This window comes from Oxyura jamaicensis, chromosome Z (assembly GCF_011077185.1).
Source record: "Oxyura jamaicensis isolate SHBP4307 breed ruddy duck chromosome Z, BPBGC_Ojam_1.0, whole genome shotgun sequence".
Classification (NCBI taxonomy): Eukaryota; Metazoa; Chordata; class Aves; order Anseriformes; family Anatidae; genus Oxyura; species Oxyura jamaicensis.
In genome coordinates, this window is record NC_048926.1 from 5452277 (window position 1) to 5473435 (window position 21159).

General features: G+C 36.2%; 1 protein-coding gene across 2 annotated transcripts in view; it reads right to left on the reverse strand.

The window, feature by feature from the left end:
• Nucleotides 1-3852: 3852 nt before the first annotated feature.
• The window catches only part of PIK3C3 (phosphatidylinositol 3-kinase catalytic subunit type 3), a 70991-nt gene continuing 53684 nt past the window's right edge, over nucleotides 3853-21159 (reverse strand). For both annotated transcript variants that reach the window (XM_035309834.1, XM_035309833.1), the window contains 3 exons: nucleotides 20385-20475; nucleotides 7655-7780; nucleotides 3853-4650 (listed from right to left, as the gene is read on the reverse strand). In XM_035309834.1, the coding sequence (XP_035165725.1) occupies nucleotides 4636-4650; nucleotides 7655-7780; nucleotides 20385-20475 (232 nt within the window). In that variant the 3' untranslated portion in view covers nucleotides 3853-4635. The remainder of the gene's footprint in view (nucleotides 4651-7654; nucleotides 7781-20384; nucleotides 20476-21159) is intronic.

Genomic DNA, 21159 nt, shown 5'->3' on the forward strand with positions numbered 1-21159 from the left:
GTTGGCTTTCTAATACTTTTTGTCCCTAGGTACACAAATGCCGGGTAAAACAAGTCCTTAGCAAAACTATTTTCTGTCTGTTGTATTTATTTTTCTCTGTAATGTTTCCTGGAGAGATTTAACAGGATGATTTTTGACAGGCTGCTCTGTGTCTCAGCTGTCACAGCCAGGTTTTCTACCAACTACTGCTTCATGCTTTGATACATATGACGGAGCTCACATCCTCACTCTATGTAAAATTTTGTGCGTATTCAAACCTGCTCTCTCCATGTATATGCACAAATAGTTGTTCAGGGTGAAACTGCTGTCTGACATTCCTCTGGGAGCCTTCCTCTATGATCTACCTTTGTGAAACACGTAGGAATTTCACCTTTAAGACTCACAGCATCCCTCAAGTCACAATTGGCAGTAGTTATTCAAGGGATTCAGAATTTATTGGAGACAGACATATAACATATACTCACGGTACTAGATTACACAGAGCCATGATAGAAAACCTGTTAAACTAAGGAATCTTTAGTCCTATTAGACAAGGTTTCAGACTAATTTACTGAAAGATAACCCTTCATTTAAAATAAAACAGCTAATTCCTCCCAAATTCTTCTTTTATTTTGCTTTAAATAATGTTGCATACAATGCTAAGAGCTATCAGATTTTACAAAATCAAGTTGAAATCAAGAACTTATTTTGTGTATCAGGATTTAAAATATATCTAATAAAAACAACTATATTGATGTGTGGACAAGAACAATTTTCAATGATATTTGATGTTTATCATACAATACTTTAAGTAATGAACTTACCTACAACTAGTATATTGTAGCAGTCAGCCTGAAGACAGTCATTTCTTGGATCAGAAACACATCTGGACAGTTTGCTAGCACTCAGCTGGTGTTTATTAAATTGTTATGAAAATATACTGAAAAAAAGTGTTTTTTGTTTGTTTGTGTTTGTTTTTTGTTTGTTTGTTTGTTTTGACAAGTAGAAACAGATAAAGATAGTAGTTGTTTCTCTGCCACTGACTCACACTATCTTCTTGAGTTCTGCAACATGGATTCTTCATTCATAATGTGATTTGCAGTGAAATCAGTGTCTTCCTGAGCCTTGCGTATCATACTTGGATCTCATTTTGGATTCATGTGCTAACATTTATAACTGAGTTAATGTACAGTTTTTATAGGTTACTGCACAGTCCAGCATACTAACAGGTCATTATATTCATTTTAAACCAGATGACATTGTGAAAACCCTGTATTCATTTGCAGTGTTTATAAAAGTTACGTTTAACACTTTATAAACATACTTGAAAAGTGCTGTATGGTCAGGTTGATGATGTCTTCTGGGTTAATAACAAGGAGTCATCCTTGGCCTGTCTGGTTAAGTGGTGCAGCCTGCCTCAAGCCTACATGTTTTCGTAACTACTCTTATGCAGGGAGAACAACAAAGATCAACACTTAGAGATGAGTAGTAATGATCAACACTTGGAGTAGAGCCTGCCATTGGTACATGGCTCACATAACTATGAGGCTTTTATCTCTAGTGCAGTACAGTCTTCAACAAATCCATTGATCTGTGGAGATCAAACTCTCAGCTGGTAAGTGAATCACCAGTTGGAAAATAAGAAATTCAGTATGTGTATCCCTCTCAGATGCCATCCTCCAAGTCTTAAATCCACGTGGTCTACAGCAGCCACATCATCAAGGTTATGCAGGGCTTTGTAGACTCCCAGTCCAGAGGGGTTGTTGAAGTGTACCATTCGGACACTGCTCAGACAACCCTCAAACACCTTTTAGGAAGCCATCTGTAGTAAAGGCTGTTAATTCTCTCATCCTGCAGATCAGTATCAATCACTGTAAGAGAATCATGGCCCGGTTTCACTGGTGAAGCTCAAGATGACAACGCTACAGAAATCCAAAGTCCAGGGACACCAGAAGGTTCAAATGCCAGAGTGCACCTGGCAGACTGAACCTTGGCTGTTGCTGCTTACCATTTTTTAGCACTGGATGGAATCGTGCATTTTGACAGCCAGAGTATTTTCTTCCACATGCTCAATGTCTGCGTGCAGCAGGACAACGGCTATGTTGATGGACCACCGGACAGACGATTCTGAGACTCCAGCTGGCTGGCAGGTGGGGTATTGCAGTCAGGTGCAATGACTGCCATGCTGTGTACAACCTGTGTTAGGCTGCTAATAATTTTTTCACGAGCCTCAACACTGCTCCCTTTGTGTATGCCTGGCCCTGCCCAGCACTCACAGCCTTGTGACAGGACACAGGTAAGTCCACCTGCACACCCATATCTCAGAGCAGAGGAACAATTTGATGAACAGCATTCTCCTAGCTGTGAGGACTCCTGCACCTCAACCAACTTGCAAACATACACTTTCTCTACACCCTTCCCAACCAATAGACCTCCAACAACCACTCTCCCCTTTCCTTTGGGCATCTGTGGAAAAAAAAAAAACTAGAAACATCAATCTTCTTTATACATCACTAATGTTTCTCACCTTGCAGGTTCCCAGAACCTTTTATTCCGAATTGCACTTCCAGTTCTCTTTGCAGCAGGTCACAGAGCACAAATAGTTTAACTGACACCCTGAACCAGAACTCTTGCACTGCTTAACAGACTGGAAATGAATTCACCAACATGCATCAAAGAATAATTACTATGGACCTTCATGAAACATGATTGTAAAATTTAAAAAATGGTATTACTCAGTGCTGTGAATATAAACTCCTTGTAAATAGCCAAGTATCTTCATCACAAGACTGAGAAGGACAAAGTCTCCTATGACAGAAATGGGAAACTGTCCCTGAGTTCGGGGTTGATAATTGCTGCACTGCACATGAATACTGTAGAACTAAGCCTGGAGCAAGTTCTCTCAACTGCTAAATATCTCCTTCTGAAGTTTTCTTCAAAAGAACTGAAGGAAAAATTCAAGAATATATAAAGTGTAAAGGACTGGGGATAAAAGTGAACAGCTGAGATGAATGAAGTGTGGCTACACCACACAAATCAACAAGTTGTGTGAGCACATAGGATGCCCCTTCAAAACAAATTTTTAAAAAAGTTTTTCTTTTTTTTTTTGGTACTATGTTTTCTAAGTAGCTGAAAATCCCAAGCTCTCAGAAATACCTTCAGACGATACCAAAAAGTTCTGCATGTAGGATGAAACAATAGGAAATAAAAGCAGTAGAGAACTCCCTATTTCTGCCAGATGAAGCAAGACTAAAAAACAAAAACCCCCCACAATGATAATTAGTGCTCCTCCATAGAGGAGTCAGCTAAAGATTGGAGGTACTGCTGTGCGCCCTCTGCAGCAGTTTTGCCAGCTAACACAAACATTAAGTAACAAGGGTAATATAGCTCCTACTAAGTGGCACCTTATGTGGAGAAGAGGAGCTGAAACAATGTTGTGTTTAACTAGCAAATTTGGGTAATATGCTGAAATAACTAAGGGCCTCTTACAAATTTTCCTCCATCAAAGCACTTCTTGTGTTTGCTAGCAGAAGCAGCAATGAGCAAGACTTGATTCACAAATAACAAGATTCAGATTCAAATCAGTCCTTCTTATGTTCATAATTGGTAGGGCTTTCCTCCTGACAAACAAAAAAAAGGAGTGTAAGTGCAGCCTTTGAAAAGATCCACACATTTATGAAGAGCTAATTACACTGTTGATTATTCAAAACAGATTCATTATGCACTCAACATGTGGCATAGAAGTCATTTTATTAGTGGCCTTATTCCTGAATCAAACAAACTCTGAAAATGCTTGCAGAAAGCCAAGAGTTATGAACATAATCCTCTAGCATGCCATGTCTCAGCAGGTGAGATGAAAAAGACAAAACAGAATACCTCAAGACTGCAACAACAAAGAGTTTATTAGTCATGAATATATAATTGCTGTACAGAAAACACTTGGATTTAAACTGTGCAATACTGAACACCTCACTGTGCATTCTGGTTGCTGAGCCTGTTACTGATGATTTAATTGACTGCCTACAGCCGACTAACTTACCAGCACTTAAAAACATTATTGTAAGCAGGGAAGAAATGATTGTCCTTTCTAAATGATAACATTGCCCAAGGTAGGAAATAAAGGAACATACGAATCATATTTAAAACTTACTCAAGGATTAAAGTTAGTAGGAGGGGAGGAGAGGAGATTAACGTGGTTTCGTGTTATTCTGCACTGAAGAACTGTAGCCTCACTGCTGCACTTTGTACATACACATGTTCAGTATAGAAATGATTTCAATTTTTAAATAAGAAAATATTTTAACAGGTACAAGAATCTACCATCAAATCCAGCCTCTTCCAGTTATCTTTGGCTTGGGAGGAAGTTGCTCACTTCAACCTTTGAGGCTGACATTGTCCTTAGAAAGAAATGCCATTGTATCTGAGCCCGAAGGACGGTATAAGTAAACATACTCCTTTTTAAAAAATGGTTATTTTTAAACCTTTAAAGAAATGAGACTCAAAAAGCCTTTCTGCCTCCCAAGCTCTTGGTTCTCCATGCCACCAAATCTGCAGATTGGCCTTCCAAAATTGTTTAGTGAAGTCTGTAAGGGCTTGAGAAAGTCTCTTTCTTGAGCATTTGCTGAGGCTTGTTTCCATCGCAGGAAGGCAAAGGGCTTATTTTCTCCAATACTACAAGGGAAGAAAAAACAGAATGGAATATATTCAACCTGGCTTATTCTCAGAGACCAAAAGATATGTGTAAATTGAACTGAGTTTAAAAACCACTGAACACAACCCTTCAGGAGACCAGATCATTTGGAAGTCAACACTGTCTGACACTGGACAGTTTCATCCAATATGCACAGTCCTGGTGGTAGACTTTCCACTTGTTTTATTTTCAGCATGCAAGACAGGCTTCTCCAAAAGGAGAAAAACAGAAGCCCTGCTATGAGTGAAAGGAACCACTGCAGCACTTGGACCACAGCTTCTGAATATCCTAATACCTCTTTATATTTACAGTCTAAAATGAGTTTACTCCTTAAAGACTAACTGTCTGTCAGTATAACCTCAATTGTAATACTGTATTTTAGGTGGGACACCCCTCATCCCCCAAGGTTTCACTCTTTAAAAATCACTGATTAACAATGCAAATGACTTAAGCTGTAAATTTACAAGGAAAAAAATTGAAGTTAGTCACTTCAATTTGAGACTATTTCCCTTCTTGGCAGAAATAAATAATGCTAGAATCAAAATGACTCTCCTGGGAGAAGTGGCTAGCCAGTCTTCATTAGTATTAAGTGAAATCACTATGCACTTTCTTCTCATCTTGAGCAGTTGAAGAGTATTATACCACACCATTAACTTGTTCTAAATGTTAAGTTTATTTACTTTTGAGACAAGTTTGTTGATAACCATTACTAAGGAAACAAATGTATAGCACATAAAAGGGCCTGTAAAATATCTAGCATGACAATAAATTAGAGATACATTAGAAACTAAAGGCTTCATAACAGAGCTTTGAATTGAACCAAATTCATAATATTGTTATGAAAGAACAGGACTAAGTCGATGCCAAAATATCTAAGACTGCTCTACTGAAGAGCTCCACTTTCACCGAGAGTGACACAGAATGCTCACACAATGGTCACTGCAATAACCAACCTTATTAAAAAGCTCTTAACTATCGCAGTAGATATCACAGATTCCCTGTAGACCTATTCTGAAGGCAGCAGGATAATAGATATCTATTGATAAATTTAAAGAAAAACATGCTTAAGAGCATTTCACATGAAAAATTGCACGGCTTTAGGTCCAAATCTGCTATTTAAGCAGGTGTCATTATACCCGCATAGGTTTTTTTTTTTTTTTCGACAGTTTTTATTACTATTTAGAGTAAGGCCATTGGTAATTTAATGCAGCATTATACAGGAACAAATTGAAAGCTTCAATTGGCCATTGTGTAAGATGACCGCTTTACTGCAAATTCAATTATGCATTAATTGTTCATTTGTTCAACGATTTAAAGACTCTGAAGACTTCAGCAGCAAATTCCTCTAACAAAGACAGTCTCAGAAAAAAGTAATGATTTTGACTAATGAAGTACTAAATATCACTACAAAGTGTCCTACCTCACTTGTAGTATAAAGATAATAGACTTATTGCATTTAATTTTGATTTTTTTTGTGTGTTTTTTTAATGCACGAACACATTTCAGAATCTTAATACATGTTAACTGCCAATTCATTTGTGACTTATTGTCATGTCCTCTTCACGCTGATACTACCCAATGTTCTTGCAGGGGGAAGCCTGCAACTGTAGCTATTTACAGAATATGAATGAAGGCAGTAATCAGAACTCCAAAGCTGGAAGAATCCCACATCGCATGAGGTTAAAAATGCCTTAAGCATTTAAAATAACACATTGTTGTTCACATTTTAATGTGCAATGTCATGTGATCCCAAGAGAGAAAAAGGAAAGCTAAAAGGACACAGGTGTCAAACTCTACAGCACCACATAAAGAGAGTTCACAACCTCATGAAAAACAGCTTGTTACTTAAAACACCCTTCCTTGGATCTAAAATCCTTGGGTTCAAATTCTTAGTTACTTTATGTATTCTGAACAAATCTGTCTTGCAATTTTAAAAGCAATTGTTAGTGTTGAAGAAAGGTCAAACAAGTATACATCTGAATGGAGACAGGAAAGGTCACCTAAATCAAATCCATAAACTTTGACTTATTAATACAGTTTCACAAATGCATTAACAATTATCTGGGACAGACTGGCAGACACCTAAAACCAATGAAGTAAAAAGATGTCTTAAAAAAAAAGTGACTGTCAGTATGTGATTAAAAGAAAAGTCTAGGTGCATACTGGAGTCACTTAATTTTAATCTTGAATGTTTGTGATGGCCTTGTTTATTTTTAAAAACCTGAGGTAGATGCTAGACTTTTCACTTTGTCTTATGAAATTACCATCCTACATCCTATGACCAAAGTAATCCATAAGGAATAACAGTTTTTGCAATACTTTTGTGTAATTACTCTTTTTTCTCTCACACCGTGCAAAAGATCACCCTTGATAAATACATATGCAGACAGAAAAGATGTTTTTACATTTTACCCTGCACTGTAACGAAATTCTTCAAAATAAAAATTTGATTTGCAGGAAACAATAAATTAGTTGGAAGACCTTCAGCAAAACACATAGCCCAAAACAGATAGCCACAGAAACTGAGAAGTGTTTTTATCAGATTTTGATCAGTTTTGAATGAAATTTTTCAATTTTATTTCTTGTCATAAGCCTAATATTTAAGGCAAATAGCATAATACCTTAAATCCCTGATAAATACAAACTAGCCAGAGAGTTTTAAAGAAGAAGTATTATAAATTAAAAAATGAAATTTGAATAACAACGTTCAATGTAAGATTTTTTTTCCTCCTCTCATGGAACCCCACCCTTTCAATTTGCAGTTCTTACCCCTGGTAAGATGACCAGTAACATTCCACTTGGCATGTTTACCAAGAAGTTTAAAAGAATTTTCTACATGCTTGCTCTCCAGTCCTGGCAGCAAGAACACTTAACTTTTATCAACTACAACATCATTAATAATGAGCTCAAGTCTTGATCTTACCACTCTGGACCTTTCACGTTACTCAGTTTCCAGTAAGACTACCAATTGGGAAGCTTTCTCACCTGTGCAAACTTATGTATCTGTTCCACCACAGCTGCAAAGAGGGCATGGACACTTTCATCAATTAGACTCTGCATATAATGGACAGCTTCTTCATCAGACAGGTCCAAACGGAACTTGTCCTGCACCTGGAATGGGGTGGGGAGACAAAAAAGATGACTAATATGATTTCAATAGCTATAACATACACTATTGTATCAGACCTACCCAGTAGTAGACATGATTTAAGCTGTCCAAGTTTAGTAAAGAATCCGTATTTTACTTCTGAATTACAGCAGATTACTGGAAATAAACAACTTTTATTTAAAATGTCTGATTTTTAACTGTTTCATAAAAATAAGTATTTAAATAAGCTAGAAACCCCTACCAACCCTCCTCCATGAACAGTCAGTTGGAGACACTGCTACCTCCGACACTGTTTTTTTCTTTGACAACATATTTTAACTATTGTAATTATTGTACCAATAACACATCTTGCTTGGTACTTGCCATTTCTATAAGAATTAAAGCAGCGTAATTAAGAATAAAGCACCAAGATCTATATTCCCCTATTACATTCTTGGTAATGCCCTGACCCATGAATATTTACAAAGGTACAGTGGATGCCTTTTTGTGAATTCCAGCTAATTCCATGGCAATTGTTCAGGACTGCTCGAGATGGCAACATCTGTTAAGTACTGTTACTACAAACATGTCTTTTAATATTCAGAACCTCTGTACGTAGAATTGGCAAGAGCTTAAGCAGTTTCAGAAAAAGAAATAACATTTTGCTTTTTTTAGAAGCCAAGTAAGTTTTGCAGACATGCCTTTTCCCTTAGAATACATGAGAGATAGATGCATAAGTAAGCATTGTGGATGAGTTCATGTAATTTGATGCACAGATTCAATATAGTGATAAAAATATCAAGACACCATTTTCTAAGTTTTATGAAGTGATGTCTGTAAAGCAAGGTTTGCAAACAAGAATGGTGAGTGTTCAGATTTTTTCCAGGAAAAAAAAATCTTCCGTAACAATGCAAATTTCTTGCATAACAATGCTAGCTATGGGAGCTCAATTTGGAAAGCCATTTGCGGTGTTTAAGAACTCCTAGCAAGTCCATGATCTCCCTGAATAGAATTAAGGACACTAAGATCCTGGCATCCCCTTTGCAAAGTAGCACTGGTCACAATATAAAAATCACTCGGCAAATCCCCATTACTTGCAGAAAATAGTTGCAGCCATCTAATCGCTTCCTTTATGTTCATAATGGTGAATTTCAAAGGATGTGAGCTCTTGTAGAGACCGTCATCTCCATCTACTCAGTCTTTTGCATAATGAACTAGGTAAAATAGTATAGACTTGATGCAAAAATTGTTTGGTAATTTCCAGTTTATCTGTGACAATCTCTTTTACAGAGTCTCTACTGTGAGACAATGCATCACATCCTAGGTAAGTTGTTTTAATGATTAATTGCCTTGCTTAAAAATTGTGGCTTATTTCCTATATGAACTTGTCCCATTTCCATCTCAAGCAGTTGAGCTCATTATTTTTTTTTTTACATTAAAGAACTGTCCATCACAAGTACCTTTCACGTAGGCCAATATCAAATTATTTAAGTTGCTTCTTAACCTTATCCTGCCTAAGACTGAGGAAACAGACTATGAGACAGAATCAAGTCTCTCCTGATTATTTTCCATTCATTTACTGTTACGCATTGAAAAAAAAAAAAAATTCAGCAATGTTAATAAAAACATTAGTGAGACAGTATCACCTTCTCTTCCCCTTTTGCATTCTTTTTACACATCAAGGATACCACATAGGCAACCACCCTCTTTATGATAAGAAAATTCTGAGATACCAGTTAATTATTACTCTGCATCTTTTCCAAAGGCAAGGTATTCCAGAGGACCACCCTTCAGTGCTACCACTGGGCCTAAGTTACCCCGCCAGGTACAGAAAGACAACAGCACTTCACTCAAAATACAGTTGTAACCCTAAACTTACTTCAAACATACTGACACAAATTGAGTTCTGCAACTTCAAAAAGTTTCATCAGTATGAAAGGCTAGATTAAGCTGAAAAATGTTCAAACTCCCAATGAAGCAGATCACAGGGAGGGAATTAAAAGGAATTTCAGGCTAATTTTATAGAACTTTCATTTTCATAACAAATATAAGAAAACGTTTGTTATCTCCCACATAGAAGTTTGAAGTTAGAAGTTTGACAGTCAATAAAACATGCAGAAGAATCCAACTGAACTTGGACTACTCACATGCCTGCAATTATACACAAGCTTAAATACCTCCCAAAATGAGACCACAGACTTCTATCACATTTTTTTTCATGCTTGTAGGAAAACTGATGCAATGAGATTTTAAGAAAATTTCTAACTGCAGTTAAAAAAACAAACAAACAAAAAACACTAACACTCTTAAAACTCTAGTAATGGAGTGCTTCAGCTGTTTTCTAATCCGTTCACAGAACAACTCAGTCCTGCAGTTCCTGATGTTAAAATGCTGCTTTACTCTATGGGATTAAGGATTATACTACTTCCCACCTTCCCCAGGAACAGACTGGCACACTGATATATGTGGAAAGAAAATTAGCCACGGCTAGACCCTAAAATCAGTTTGCAATTAACAGCAAGATCAAATGCTGCTGAGCACTAGATTTTTGCCTGAAAATTTTTCAGTACTGCAATTAAAAATAACTGCTGCAACCTAGCTGAGAAGAAACATGGCAAGATGACAAATTACCTCTTGAGCTGTAACAGCAGCAAGATTAATATATACTGATTTATGGTTCTTGTAACAAAACCAATAGTAATTCTTATCTGAAATCTCAGCTCCAGACTAAACCATATATTGTGAAAGACGGTGGTTTCTCACAGAGGAGGTGCAACTAGCAAGAGATTTCTGCACGGTGGTGGAAGAGAATTTGGGGGTCAAGTTCTGATGAGTTATACAATTATCTCATTCTACACATTTAAGAACAAAATTTCTCATTCTACACATTTAAGAAAAATGGTCAGCATGGATGCATCAAAAACATCCCATCTGAATTATTTACCTGGATTTCTCGTTTTGGCATTTGAATTAAATGAGTCTTGTTAGCTTGCTATTAGCATTAGTCAAATAGGAAAGAAACATACTTGACAAATCTAGTTAAGCTTTTGTTTTGTTTCCAGAAAGGAAAGTTTTAAACCCCATACTGTATGCACACAATAACTTTAAACACATTCCTTTATGTCTTAACAGTAACCTTGAACATTTAAGGGTAAAAAGGCTGTATAAAGAACGACAGAACCCATGAAAATACTGACATTCAGCCTAAAAGTTTCAAATTGCCTGCTTTTTATCCACCTGCACAGTGGATAATTTAGTCCTAAATACAGGGTAAAAGAAAATAAATGCATAGCATATAAATTTACGTGACTAGGAATTTTATTCTAACTCAGTTAAATTGGAAGTGTCCTGTAAGAAAGCTACTTAGAGACAAGGTAGAGTTTGGTTTTCAAAGAAAAAGAAAATCTGCAGGGAAAGAGGTTAAGATGAAGCATGAAGAAGAAAATACGGTGTATGTTGAGTGTGCACAAGAGAGCAAAGCAGTAAGTATTTAAGTATTAATTACTTTCATCTGAATTGCTGAAAGGTATATAAAAGCTGAGAATTGCTGCAGAGTCACAGAGAACAGGAGGAAAACTTCGCAAAGTAACAAGCAAAAAAGGGAAAAAAGTTCCATGGTATAACCATGAATAAATACCACTTTGCACCATGATCGTCCCATGTAAAATCACAGGCTTATCAGCTATGGCAAGTTTGCTGGCGAAGCAAACTCAAGTGAAAAGCAGTACAGGAGGAGGAACTGGATACTTAACAGCTTTTGCACCTTCCCCAAATTAGTGGTCAAGCACAGGTTGCAAAAGATACAGTAACAGAAAGAAGGTGTTTGGTTGGTTGGGTTTGGTAACTGATACTGAAAACAAAGGTCTTCTTCACTGCCACTCTGCAAAGAATTTCTCAGTATCTGCAGTAAAGCATTAAATGACACGTCTTCCTTTTCTGTGCAAAGATAAACTCGCACAGCATTTTTATTATAGTCTAGAACTGCATTTACATATTTTAATCAGGTCACAATTTGCAGCTATATTATTATACTTTTATATTATCAAGCTTTCTAAAATACAAATGGACAGGTGTTAACATTTAGTGCACATGGGTGGTACCACACAATCGTCAGTTCTGACTACCCTTTTGCTGCAGAAATACCTGTGCTTCATTAGAAATGGAATAAGAATTAATGCCCCCCCACCCTCCCAAAAAAGGAAATCAAGTAGTCACTTCACCCATGCATAGCAGAAAACCCAGGATCTTATAATGACACAGCCTGATCAAAGCCTACAGACTAGAATCCCACCTGATAACTTCTGGAGTAATTAAAAGGAGTCCCACAGCAAAAGTGTTGTTACTGGGAAGTAGAACGTCGTGAAAGATCAGACTAGAGCAGGAATTAAACCCTTTCATGCAAAATACTGATAATTCCTACCACATAATCCTGCACACCCAAACACCCGTTTCAAATATATGAAATTTCAAAGAAAATTAAACATTAGGAATATTTACATTTCATGTGATAACTCACTAGAAGGGAAGTTGTAAAGGTAACTGATGTGGAAAGAAGATAACATCAACCAGAATAACAAGCAGTTATCTGCTGGTAAATTCATACTTATTTTTGCTTGAAGTATCTTCACAGAAAACTAGAAAGACTGATTTTCAAAATAGTATCAACGTGTTATATGAAGCTCATTTCAGAGAAAACTCCACATCATGCCCACTAATTTGTGTACATTATAAAAATCCGGATGGCATTATAGAGGAGACTATACTCAAAAACCTAACCACCATATTAAAAGTCGTAGTAGAAGTGTTTAAGATAATGGACAGGCGTCTGTTTTCTTCCAGCAAGTAAATCTACAGGTTTGTCCTTCTCCCTTTTGCTGTTTTGCCTTTTTGGATGTGTGACAGACTTGAGATTTAGAGATCATACACAAACTCAGTTCAGAAATACTCCTGGTGTAGTTAACCAATCTATGTTTCACGAACACTTGCAGCTATGATTCATGTAATTCCTGAGGAAAGTAGCAAAATAGTTTGAACTAACATCACATGGATATATGAAAACCCTTTTACCACCCTATTTTTCTCAGACTAATTGCAAGTCAGCCATTCCAAGACTGCTGGTTGCTCTAGTATTATTCTTCCAGCACCATTAAGCAGCACTGCTGGTGTTCGATGCAATAACTAGCTAAGTAGCTAGTTATTGAGTAGTTTTATCACTCTAATATGGGATTGCTCTTTGCAAAGTCAGCTACTCAAATTGAATAGAAGCTTTGGCGTTCTTTTTGATTGGGTCATAATATGCACCAACTACTACTAAAGCTCAGATAACATAGTTGATAGACAAAAAAAGTAATTTTTAGTGAGTTTTTTTTTTTTTTTTACTGTGATTTTTACTGTTTTGCCGTAAGATTGCTCCCAGACTTAGCATTCAATGTACATGTAGCAAAAATTAGCACTAAATTCTTGGCTTAACCCTTAACACGTTTCACCTATTTCAGCAAAGGGCTTTCCTGCTTTGCTGCTTGATTAAAACACAGTCCAAACAACTCACTGTACAAACTCTTCAGATGCTCTATTTGCACTAACAATTTTATTTGAAGGACTATTCCAACAATACCTTTTGTTTTCCAGGTTTTGATTTGAACAAACTGCACTTTCTAAACAAGCCTGTTCAGACTTCTGTTTAAAAGAAACAAAACAAAACAAAAAAAACAGAAGCTAATAAAGCCATTAGTGAGTACCTGTAAATTCATCTTCCAGAAAAATATGGGTTTTAGCTGACACAATATGCAAAGATCACACTGTTCCTGTTCAGAATTTCATATTGACCAAATAATTATGATCAAATGAACAGCATGACATAAAGCACCAGGAACCAGGGGCGTTCCTGCTCTCACTTCACTCTGTGAGGTTTATTCCAGCCTTTCTGGATTTCAAAATGAATATACATGCAGAATCAACAGCCTAGAAAGAAAAAAGCTGGGTGTGCAGCTGCAGCATCATTACCCAAATGGATAGAAAGATGAACGTCTGCCTAGGCAAAATGAGCTCAATGTCAATGTGACACTGTTACAAAGAATAAACCTCCCCAGAGGAGGAAGTAAATATAAATACTGGAGCAGACAGACTGACCAAGCAAAACTGAGTTTATTTCTCCTACAGAGAAATAATACTAGATCTCCTCTTGACATTAATAAACCTCAGAAATATTTCCTAGCTCCACCTTTCAAAAAACATCGGTGTTTTCAGTTAGGTAAAAAGGGACAGATATCCACTGCTGCCTAAAAGGGCAGGTCAGACAACAAATGAGAAACCTTTTCCTTTTCAATGACTTGTGAACTTAACTCTTAATTATCCACTGACTTACTTCTGTGGAGGAGGGAGTAGAAGGGGGAAAGAAGAGAGGGAGTTTTACTACAACCTCACAAATTAACTCAGCATTAGAAATAAACTGGCTCAAACTTTCTCTGCAACTTAAGTCACATTGTTTCTCTGTTTCAGCTTTTCTGTAAACAAAAATTACTTCACTTTGATGTGTTTAATGCAAAAGAAATAAAGCATGCCTGCTTTCTCTTCTTCCCAGTTTCCAGACATTTCTACCACTTATTTCTCATCAGGTGTGGTGAGACCTAGTTAGAGGTTGCATAGATTTGGAAACACTAAGTGTTTTAAGTACTACATTCTGTAAGAGGAAAATTCCCCACTCCGCTGAATCATGACAATTTAACCTTTTTCTGCATAAATCCAAAGGTGCTATCAAATCTGAACAGGGCTTTCATAAACAAGTTACCTTCCATCTACAATTCTTTTAAGCTCACCTATAAATGACACATTTGCAGCATCTCTGCAGCACCTTCTTTAATCAATGGGCATCTGAAACACAGTTCAGTCAATTATAACACTGTCCTTTAATGCCTGCCGAGTTCCTTGTGTGCCAATGAATCACTGGTCCCTGATGTTTTCTACTTTAAAGGTCAAATTTGCTATGAAGGACAGACAGAAGGCATCTGGCTTTCCTGCAGAAAGATCAGAATATTTTTGTTGTTGAGAGGGTGACAATGCTGAATGCATTTGTTACATGGGAAGCGTGATGGCATACCTCCTCCTTACACAAAACTGGCTGTGTAATTCTACAGATTCTAGTTACCATTATTTAAAATTATAGTATTGTATTATTTCAAAAAAAGTAACAATTGGCAATTAACATTGCAGCTGCATGGGAAATAAAAAAAAGCAAGAAGCAGTGGCAGAAAAAAGGCACCAGGGGGGGATTTGCATTATATCCTCAGTTATGCATTGACAAGTCAACGTAAACAGATTTCAGCCCAGTGCTTTTCCTGAAAATTGAGATTTGGAAAAGAATAAGCAAAGAGTGGAAAATTTAAAGGCAATTACCTCAGAGGTCAGAGAAAGCAAGAGGCAAACTGGGGAGAACCTGCTGCTATTTTCCTATTTAATTTCATTTTGTAACATTTTTGAGCCAAAGGGGGTTCTCAGAGAAGCCCAAATCAAAGGGTAGCAGTAGGAGATGGTATCCTGACCCATGAGGTGAAGCACACTAGACTGCCAGGTTTCTTTATGAATAGTATGGAGAAGACAAAAGAAGATGAAAGGTTAAAAAAAGACAACTAATTTCAAGCTTTGCTGCTCCTTTTTCTTTGCCAAAAAATGACAAATGTTTTCATGTTAAACTAAACATCAAGAATCTGAAGAGGATTTCTAAGGTTTTATGCAGTGGAGATAACCTATATAGCTGGCAACCACCTTTCTGCTTTGATTTCCCCACCCACCTCCCACGCTCTCTCTCATCCCCCCCCATCCTTTTACTGGGAAAAATACTGATTGAAATTGGATTGAGGGAATTAAGTCACTAAAGCAAAACTTTCTTTCAATTTAAAGGTACTAGATGATCTACCTAGTGATACTCGGTACACACACTACAAGTGGAGAGCTGGTTAAAAAAATATTTTCTATACATGAAATAATAACAGTGAAACTTGAAACCAAGAGCTTTCCTCTTCCCCCCAGCCCAGCCAATACTGACATTCATTTTCAGTTCAGTTTTAGGTGTAAGAAAGCATCATTAAGGTCAGCATTGGTTTAATTTCTGAACTCAGATGTTATACAAAGCAAGTAAGAAGGTACTGTCAAATTGTGGTGTGTTCCAAATCCACAATTCCAGCTGTAATCATCAGAAATTTCTGGTACATTCAACACTAACGAGAAGAAAATATCCAGTCTTCTCCCCCTGATAAGCAAAATCAGTTTGTGTAGAGCTTGCTCGCTTTTGAACAAGAAGAATGTGTAAGTACCTTCAAAGATGACATAAACAGAGAGCCCAGCTCTGCTTACTCCATCCTGTGCCATAAAACATGTCAAACAGGTGTAATCTATACTTATTTTACAGAAAGTTGTACATGACAAGCTGCTATTTCAATTTTGCCTCGACTCGATACATATTTCTCCCAAGACATATCACAAGCATTGGACAGAAATGACACACAGACAACATGCTTTTTGATAGAATGTAATTTTATAAATCAAGCTTAAAATCTTCCAGTTAGCTCCTTGGGCTATAACGTGTTACCGGAAGGTAGATGTTTCTTTGGCAAAAACAGCTTACAACTAAACATCCTGCCTTCCCTTTTCTTCCTCAGGTTAATAACATTTTAACATAACAAGTGTGCCTTCTCATTCAGATTTCTCTAAAAAGTCTCTATTACCACAGCAGAATGAAACTTAAAAAACAAAGAACAATTCAGATTATCCACAGCCTCATTGAAGAGGGCATACTCTACATCATATTTTCTCCATTATCTTGGTTTGTTTTCTGATTTGTCTGTCAACTTAGAAAGGCAAAAGATGGCAGACTTCCAATTACCTTTTCAAACTGATTAGTTAGTGTCTTGTTATACATACACGTAACACAGGTGACAAAAGAACGTACAAGAAATGAAGCCATACAAAATGGCTGTAGTGTTCTTGAATTAAAAATGATAATTAAACGCTCATTCATACTCAAAGAATTAGGCATACAGTTTTCTGAAAGTTTAGAGAAGAAGAACATCAAATATTTCTGATGTTATGATTTACTCGCCAGTGTGTTTTTATGTCCCTCAGCAGTCAGATATTTCCTGCAGCATGAAGTACCTCTCTGCCCACTAGAAGCAAGAATGACACGTTACATCTCTTTGCAAAGCTGCTCAGAACACAGCCCAAGGTACTGCCTAATAGCATAATGCTTTCCCTTTGAGGAATCTGAAGAGCAGCCATTTGAGAAAAATCCCCCTTGCTACCTCAACACCATGGACTGTACTCTAGCATACCTGTTTCAATGAGAACAGAAACTGGTGAGGCACAAACAATGCAGTGAATGAATTTGCTCAGAATACACCTATTTTAAGTATGTTATAAGATGCCCTTTTCTTGATCATGTTAAGAGAAACTTACGGAAGTATAGTTAGAATACTTTATACCTGCTCCTAATAGCAGGATTGCTGCACCTACTAAAAAATTCCAATATAAAGGAATGCCGAACAGTTTGAACACCAAAATATATTGAAATATAATGTTCCACCTTCAATAAGCTTTCCTTTCTTTGAAAAGGAAAATTAATTTTTGTACTATATACATTTCCTTATAGTTTCATCCTAAGTAATATTCTGATGTATCAGAGATTTTGAATAAAGGTAACCTATCCTGTTTCCTCAGTGACCTGACTTCAGCTGCCTGTGAGATCAGAGCCTAATTAGATCACTGGCCCTCTAAAAAAATGAAGGCTCTACAAAACAGAGCATGAGTGTTCCTACGGCACCAACAAGGAAAGTAAAGAAAATTTTTTCCACCGTAACTATTAAGAAGGATACTTTCTTAGATACATAAATGTTTGTAAATCTCCACCTTTGTCTCCCATGAAAGTGATATCATGGTTGAAATGGCTATTGACTTGACTCACATAAAGGTAATTTAATTTTATGGGTCAGTCCAAATGGATCTTTAGCTAATTTGAGTCTGTTGAAATATATATGGATTTTTTGTTTAAAGCTTTAAAAAAAGGCAAACAAAAAAAAATCAATTGAGATGCAAGGCATTTATTCAATTTTCCTACAACAAGGTACAGTATTATTTTGTTAAATGACTGAACAAACTTGCCACTCAGCCCAAGAGACACAAGACACCTTGTTTCTTTTTTTATTGGTACTAACAAAACTCAGAACTGATTGAGACAGGCTAATGGGTATTATATATTCAAAACAAAATTTCTAACACTATCCAGAAAGTGAATTCTTCACCTTTTTACAAAGAATTAAGACGATTCTGCTGTGAGGCCATTTTATAGCCATTTACCTAATGTTTTTTCTTTAAAGCAAAAAAGAAATAGATAAACCAAAACCAGAACAAAACCAAAATACTTACATAGTTGCTTTGAACATAGTTGCGTTCATCCAGTAAATCATAATATCAACACCTGCCTTATAAGAGAGTCCTCTATTCACCTGCTCTTTCAAGATCTCACCCTAACATATCATTTTTTCAGAAATTCCAGAGGTATATTTAAAGGACAATTCTTAAAACAAAAGGACCATAACTGAACAGAATGTTATTTGGAATTTAAAACAGCTGAGCTGTCAAACAATGAGTTTATTCAAAATAACAATACTTGGGGCAAATGACTGAGAAGACTATAAAGTAAAAAAAACATGAACAAGCCAAACAGTTTAATTATCTTTCTGATAATACCTTATTGAATTTGTTTTACCGTTTTGTCTTTTTTAAGGAACAAACACACTCTAAATGAATTTCCAGAACTTGTGACAGTGAAATCTGTTCTCTCAGTATACTAACTCTACCCATTTATAATTATTTTGCATCAAATTTTAAGGTATTCACTCTTCCCCAGCTAAACAACATTTAAAAGCATGACAGCGATCTGCATTCCATGTAACAAATACTTGCCTCACTGACTCAGTTCTAGCTCTCAATATTTTCAAGCCTCTACGATGAGAATGGACATCATCAGGGTAAAAACCACAGATCTAAGTTGCAGCATTGCCAGAGCTCAATATAACAACTTTGTTGTACTTGGCCTAAGTGACCTACCAGACAGGAAATAAACATACACTATTTTCATGAAAAAAGGGACTATTATTTATACTTAGTAATGAAATATAGAAGTAAGCACATCAATCTAATTCATACACCTATCCTTTCAGATTTTGGTTCTTTCTTCTGTTATCTCCAACTGGATACACTATAATCATGCTTGATATAAACCTGATTTTAGCTACTGTATGTCAGTGAACTGTAACATACTTCTTAGCTGAAGAAAAGACTTGTTGGCTTTCAATTCTCTATCTTGATTTTATATTTAAAAACAAGGGAGGAAACTTCTATTAAGTACGAATTTTGTAAGCATCTGAAACATTCAGATGTTACTACAGTAAAAGCAGCCTTTATAAATATTTTAAAGAATTTTACGTCCTATCATACACTACAAAAAAAAAAAATCTACCCTTGGTATAATACACAAAAGTGTTGTCCAAGATAAAATGTGTTGCCAAGATACTAACAAGAAAAATGTATGTTAATTGGCAATGGAAACCAGGATAACTGAATCTGATAAAACAACAACAACAACAAAAACAAACAAACAAACAATGTCAGCCTTTGCAGAAATGAAATGATTACTGTATGAACTCTTTTATACCAATCTGAAATTAGGAAATTCTAAACATAAATGCTTATTCTTACAGGCTGTAAGAAAAATTTGGTTGGAGTCAATTCACTTACCTTCAAGAGAATTGCATTAGAATTTGAAATTAATTTAAATAATTTTGAATCTTTGCATTCACAGCTTATTGAAAACACTAAAGATCAGGTTGATCTTTAGAGAAAGTACACTGCTTGAATCAGAAGTGAACTGAACTGAAATTGGATTCACAGGCTCCACAATGTCTTTTGTGGAATTAAAAGAGATAGCTCTTCACTATAAATCACATTATAAAAAAAGCCAGCATTTGCCTAAAATGTAAGTGCAATGAAATTTATGTGAACATTTATCCAGTATGTTCAACGTCAACACTAGGTGAAACATCAAATAGAGAAGAATGATTCAGGCTGGAGCAACAGGACAAAATCAGAATCAGGGGACACACATCAGAGTTCATTTTCACAATAAACTAAGATTTCTTAGTGAAGAAGATGTCAAAACAGTCTCAGTTACTGCTTTATAAATCTGTATGTGACTGTTCCACCTAGTTTAGAATCCTGCAGTCTTTCATGATACTGTCAGTGTTGACTGCTTCACCATCAAAAGCTTTTCATTAAGGTATGATCACTGTTCTTAGCAGAATGTTGAAATATCACTTGGAACAGAGTGCTAGATCAGACTAGGCATGGACTCCATGGATGATTGAGATCAATTCTGCATATATGGATGGGCATAAATGCTAGGCAACTTCAAATGTATATTCCCGTCTTTAACTTCAGTGATTCTAGAAATCACTCAGTCCTCATAAAACAGGAGCAAGCCTCCTCAGGTCATTGGTTACACACAGGTCACCAGAAGTGACTGAAAATTTCATGATATGATGGCTTTGGTTAATGAAGCAAGGAAAGCTTTCTTGTTACCTTTTTTACAGTCTTGTCAGGTTCAAGAGCAATATCTGGAATGTTGGCATCCACCATGAGGGAAAATAAGTTCAAGATCAAGTTGGAATACCTGAGTAGAAGAGCAGATTAGATAAATACACTCTGTAAACTGTACAAAAGCCAACATTTTGTAACCTTCATATAGGAAAATACAAAATCAACTTGAGTTTGCAATGTTTCAGAGGAGATTAATACACACCACTTTATTTGGACATATTTAAGATATCCAGTAATATGAATGACAATTTAAGCCTTGTCTTGAACTGCCAAAACTGAACACAGACGACTCTTTTTTTGTTGTGTGTGTGTGTTTTTTTCTTTATGTTGGATTTTTTTCTAAACAATCTTATAAAAATAGAATATTTCTTTAGAACAATGTTTATCCAGAGACACACCAAATATAAACGGTTTCAAATATTGTAAGATTTAATGCCTTCTCCCACTCGCAGAAGACCAAGCATAAGTTTGGATATTGATTCAAAGGTTAACTTTATTAAAAGGGGTAACACTTATATAGCAATATTATATATATTAGCATTCAAACAAATTAAGTCTTCACAATTAGAATGATTTTTCATGTTGCTGCAAGGGCTTTTGCCATAACAGGTTGATTATGAGTGGTTTAACCAGATCTAAGTCTGCAGTTGCTCAGTTAAGCTGCAATAAAGTTGGTAGTGCAGACGTCAGTTATAACCATTTAAAGAGAAAAGACAGAGTAGTTTTCAGTTTTAATATGGTATTGGTAGTACTTGCA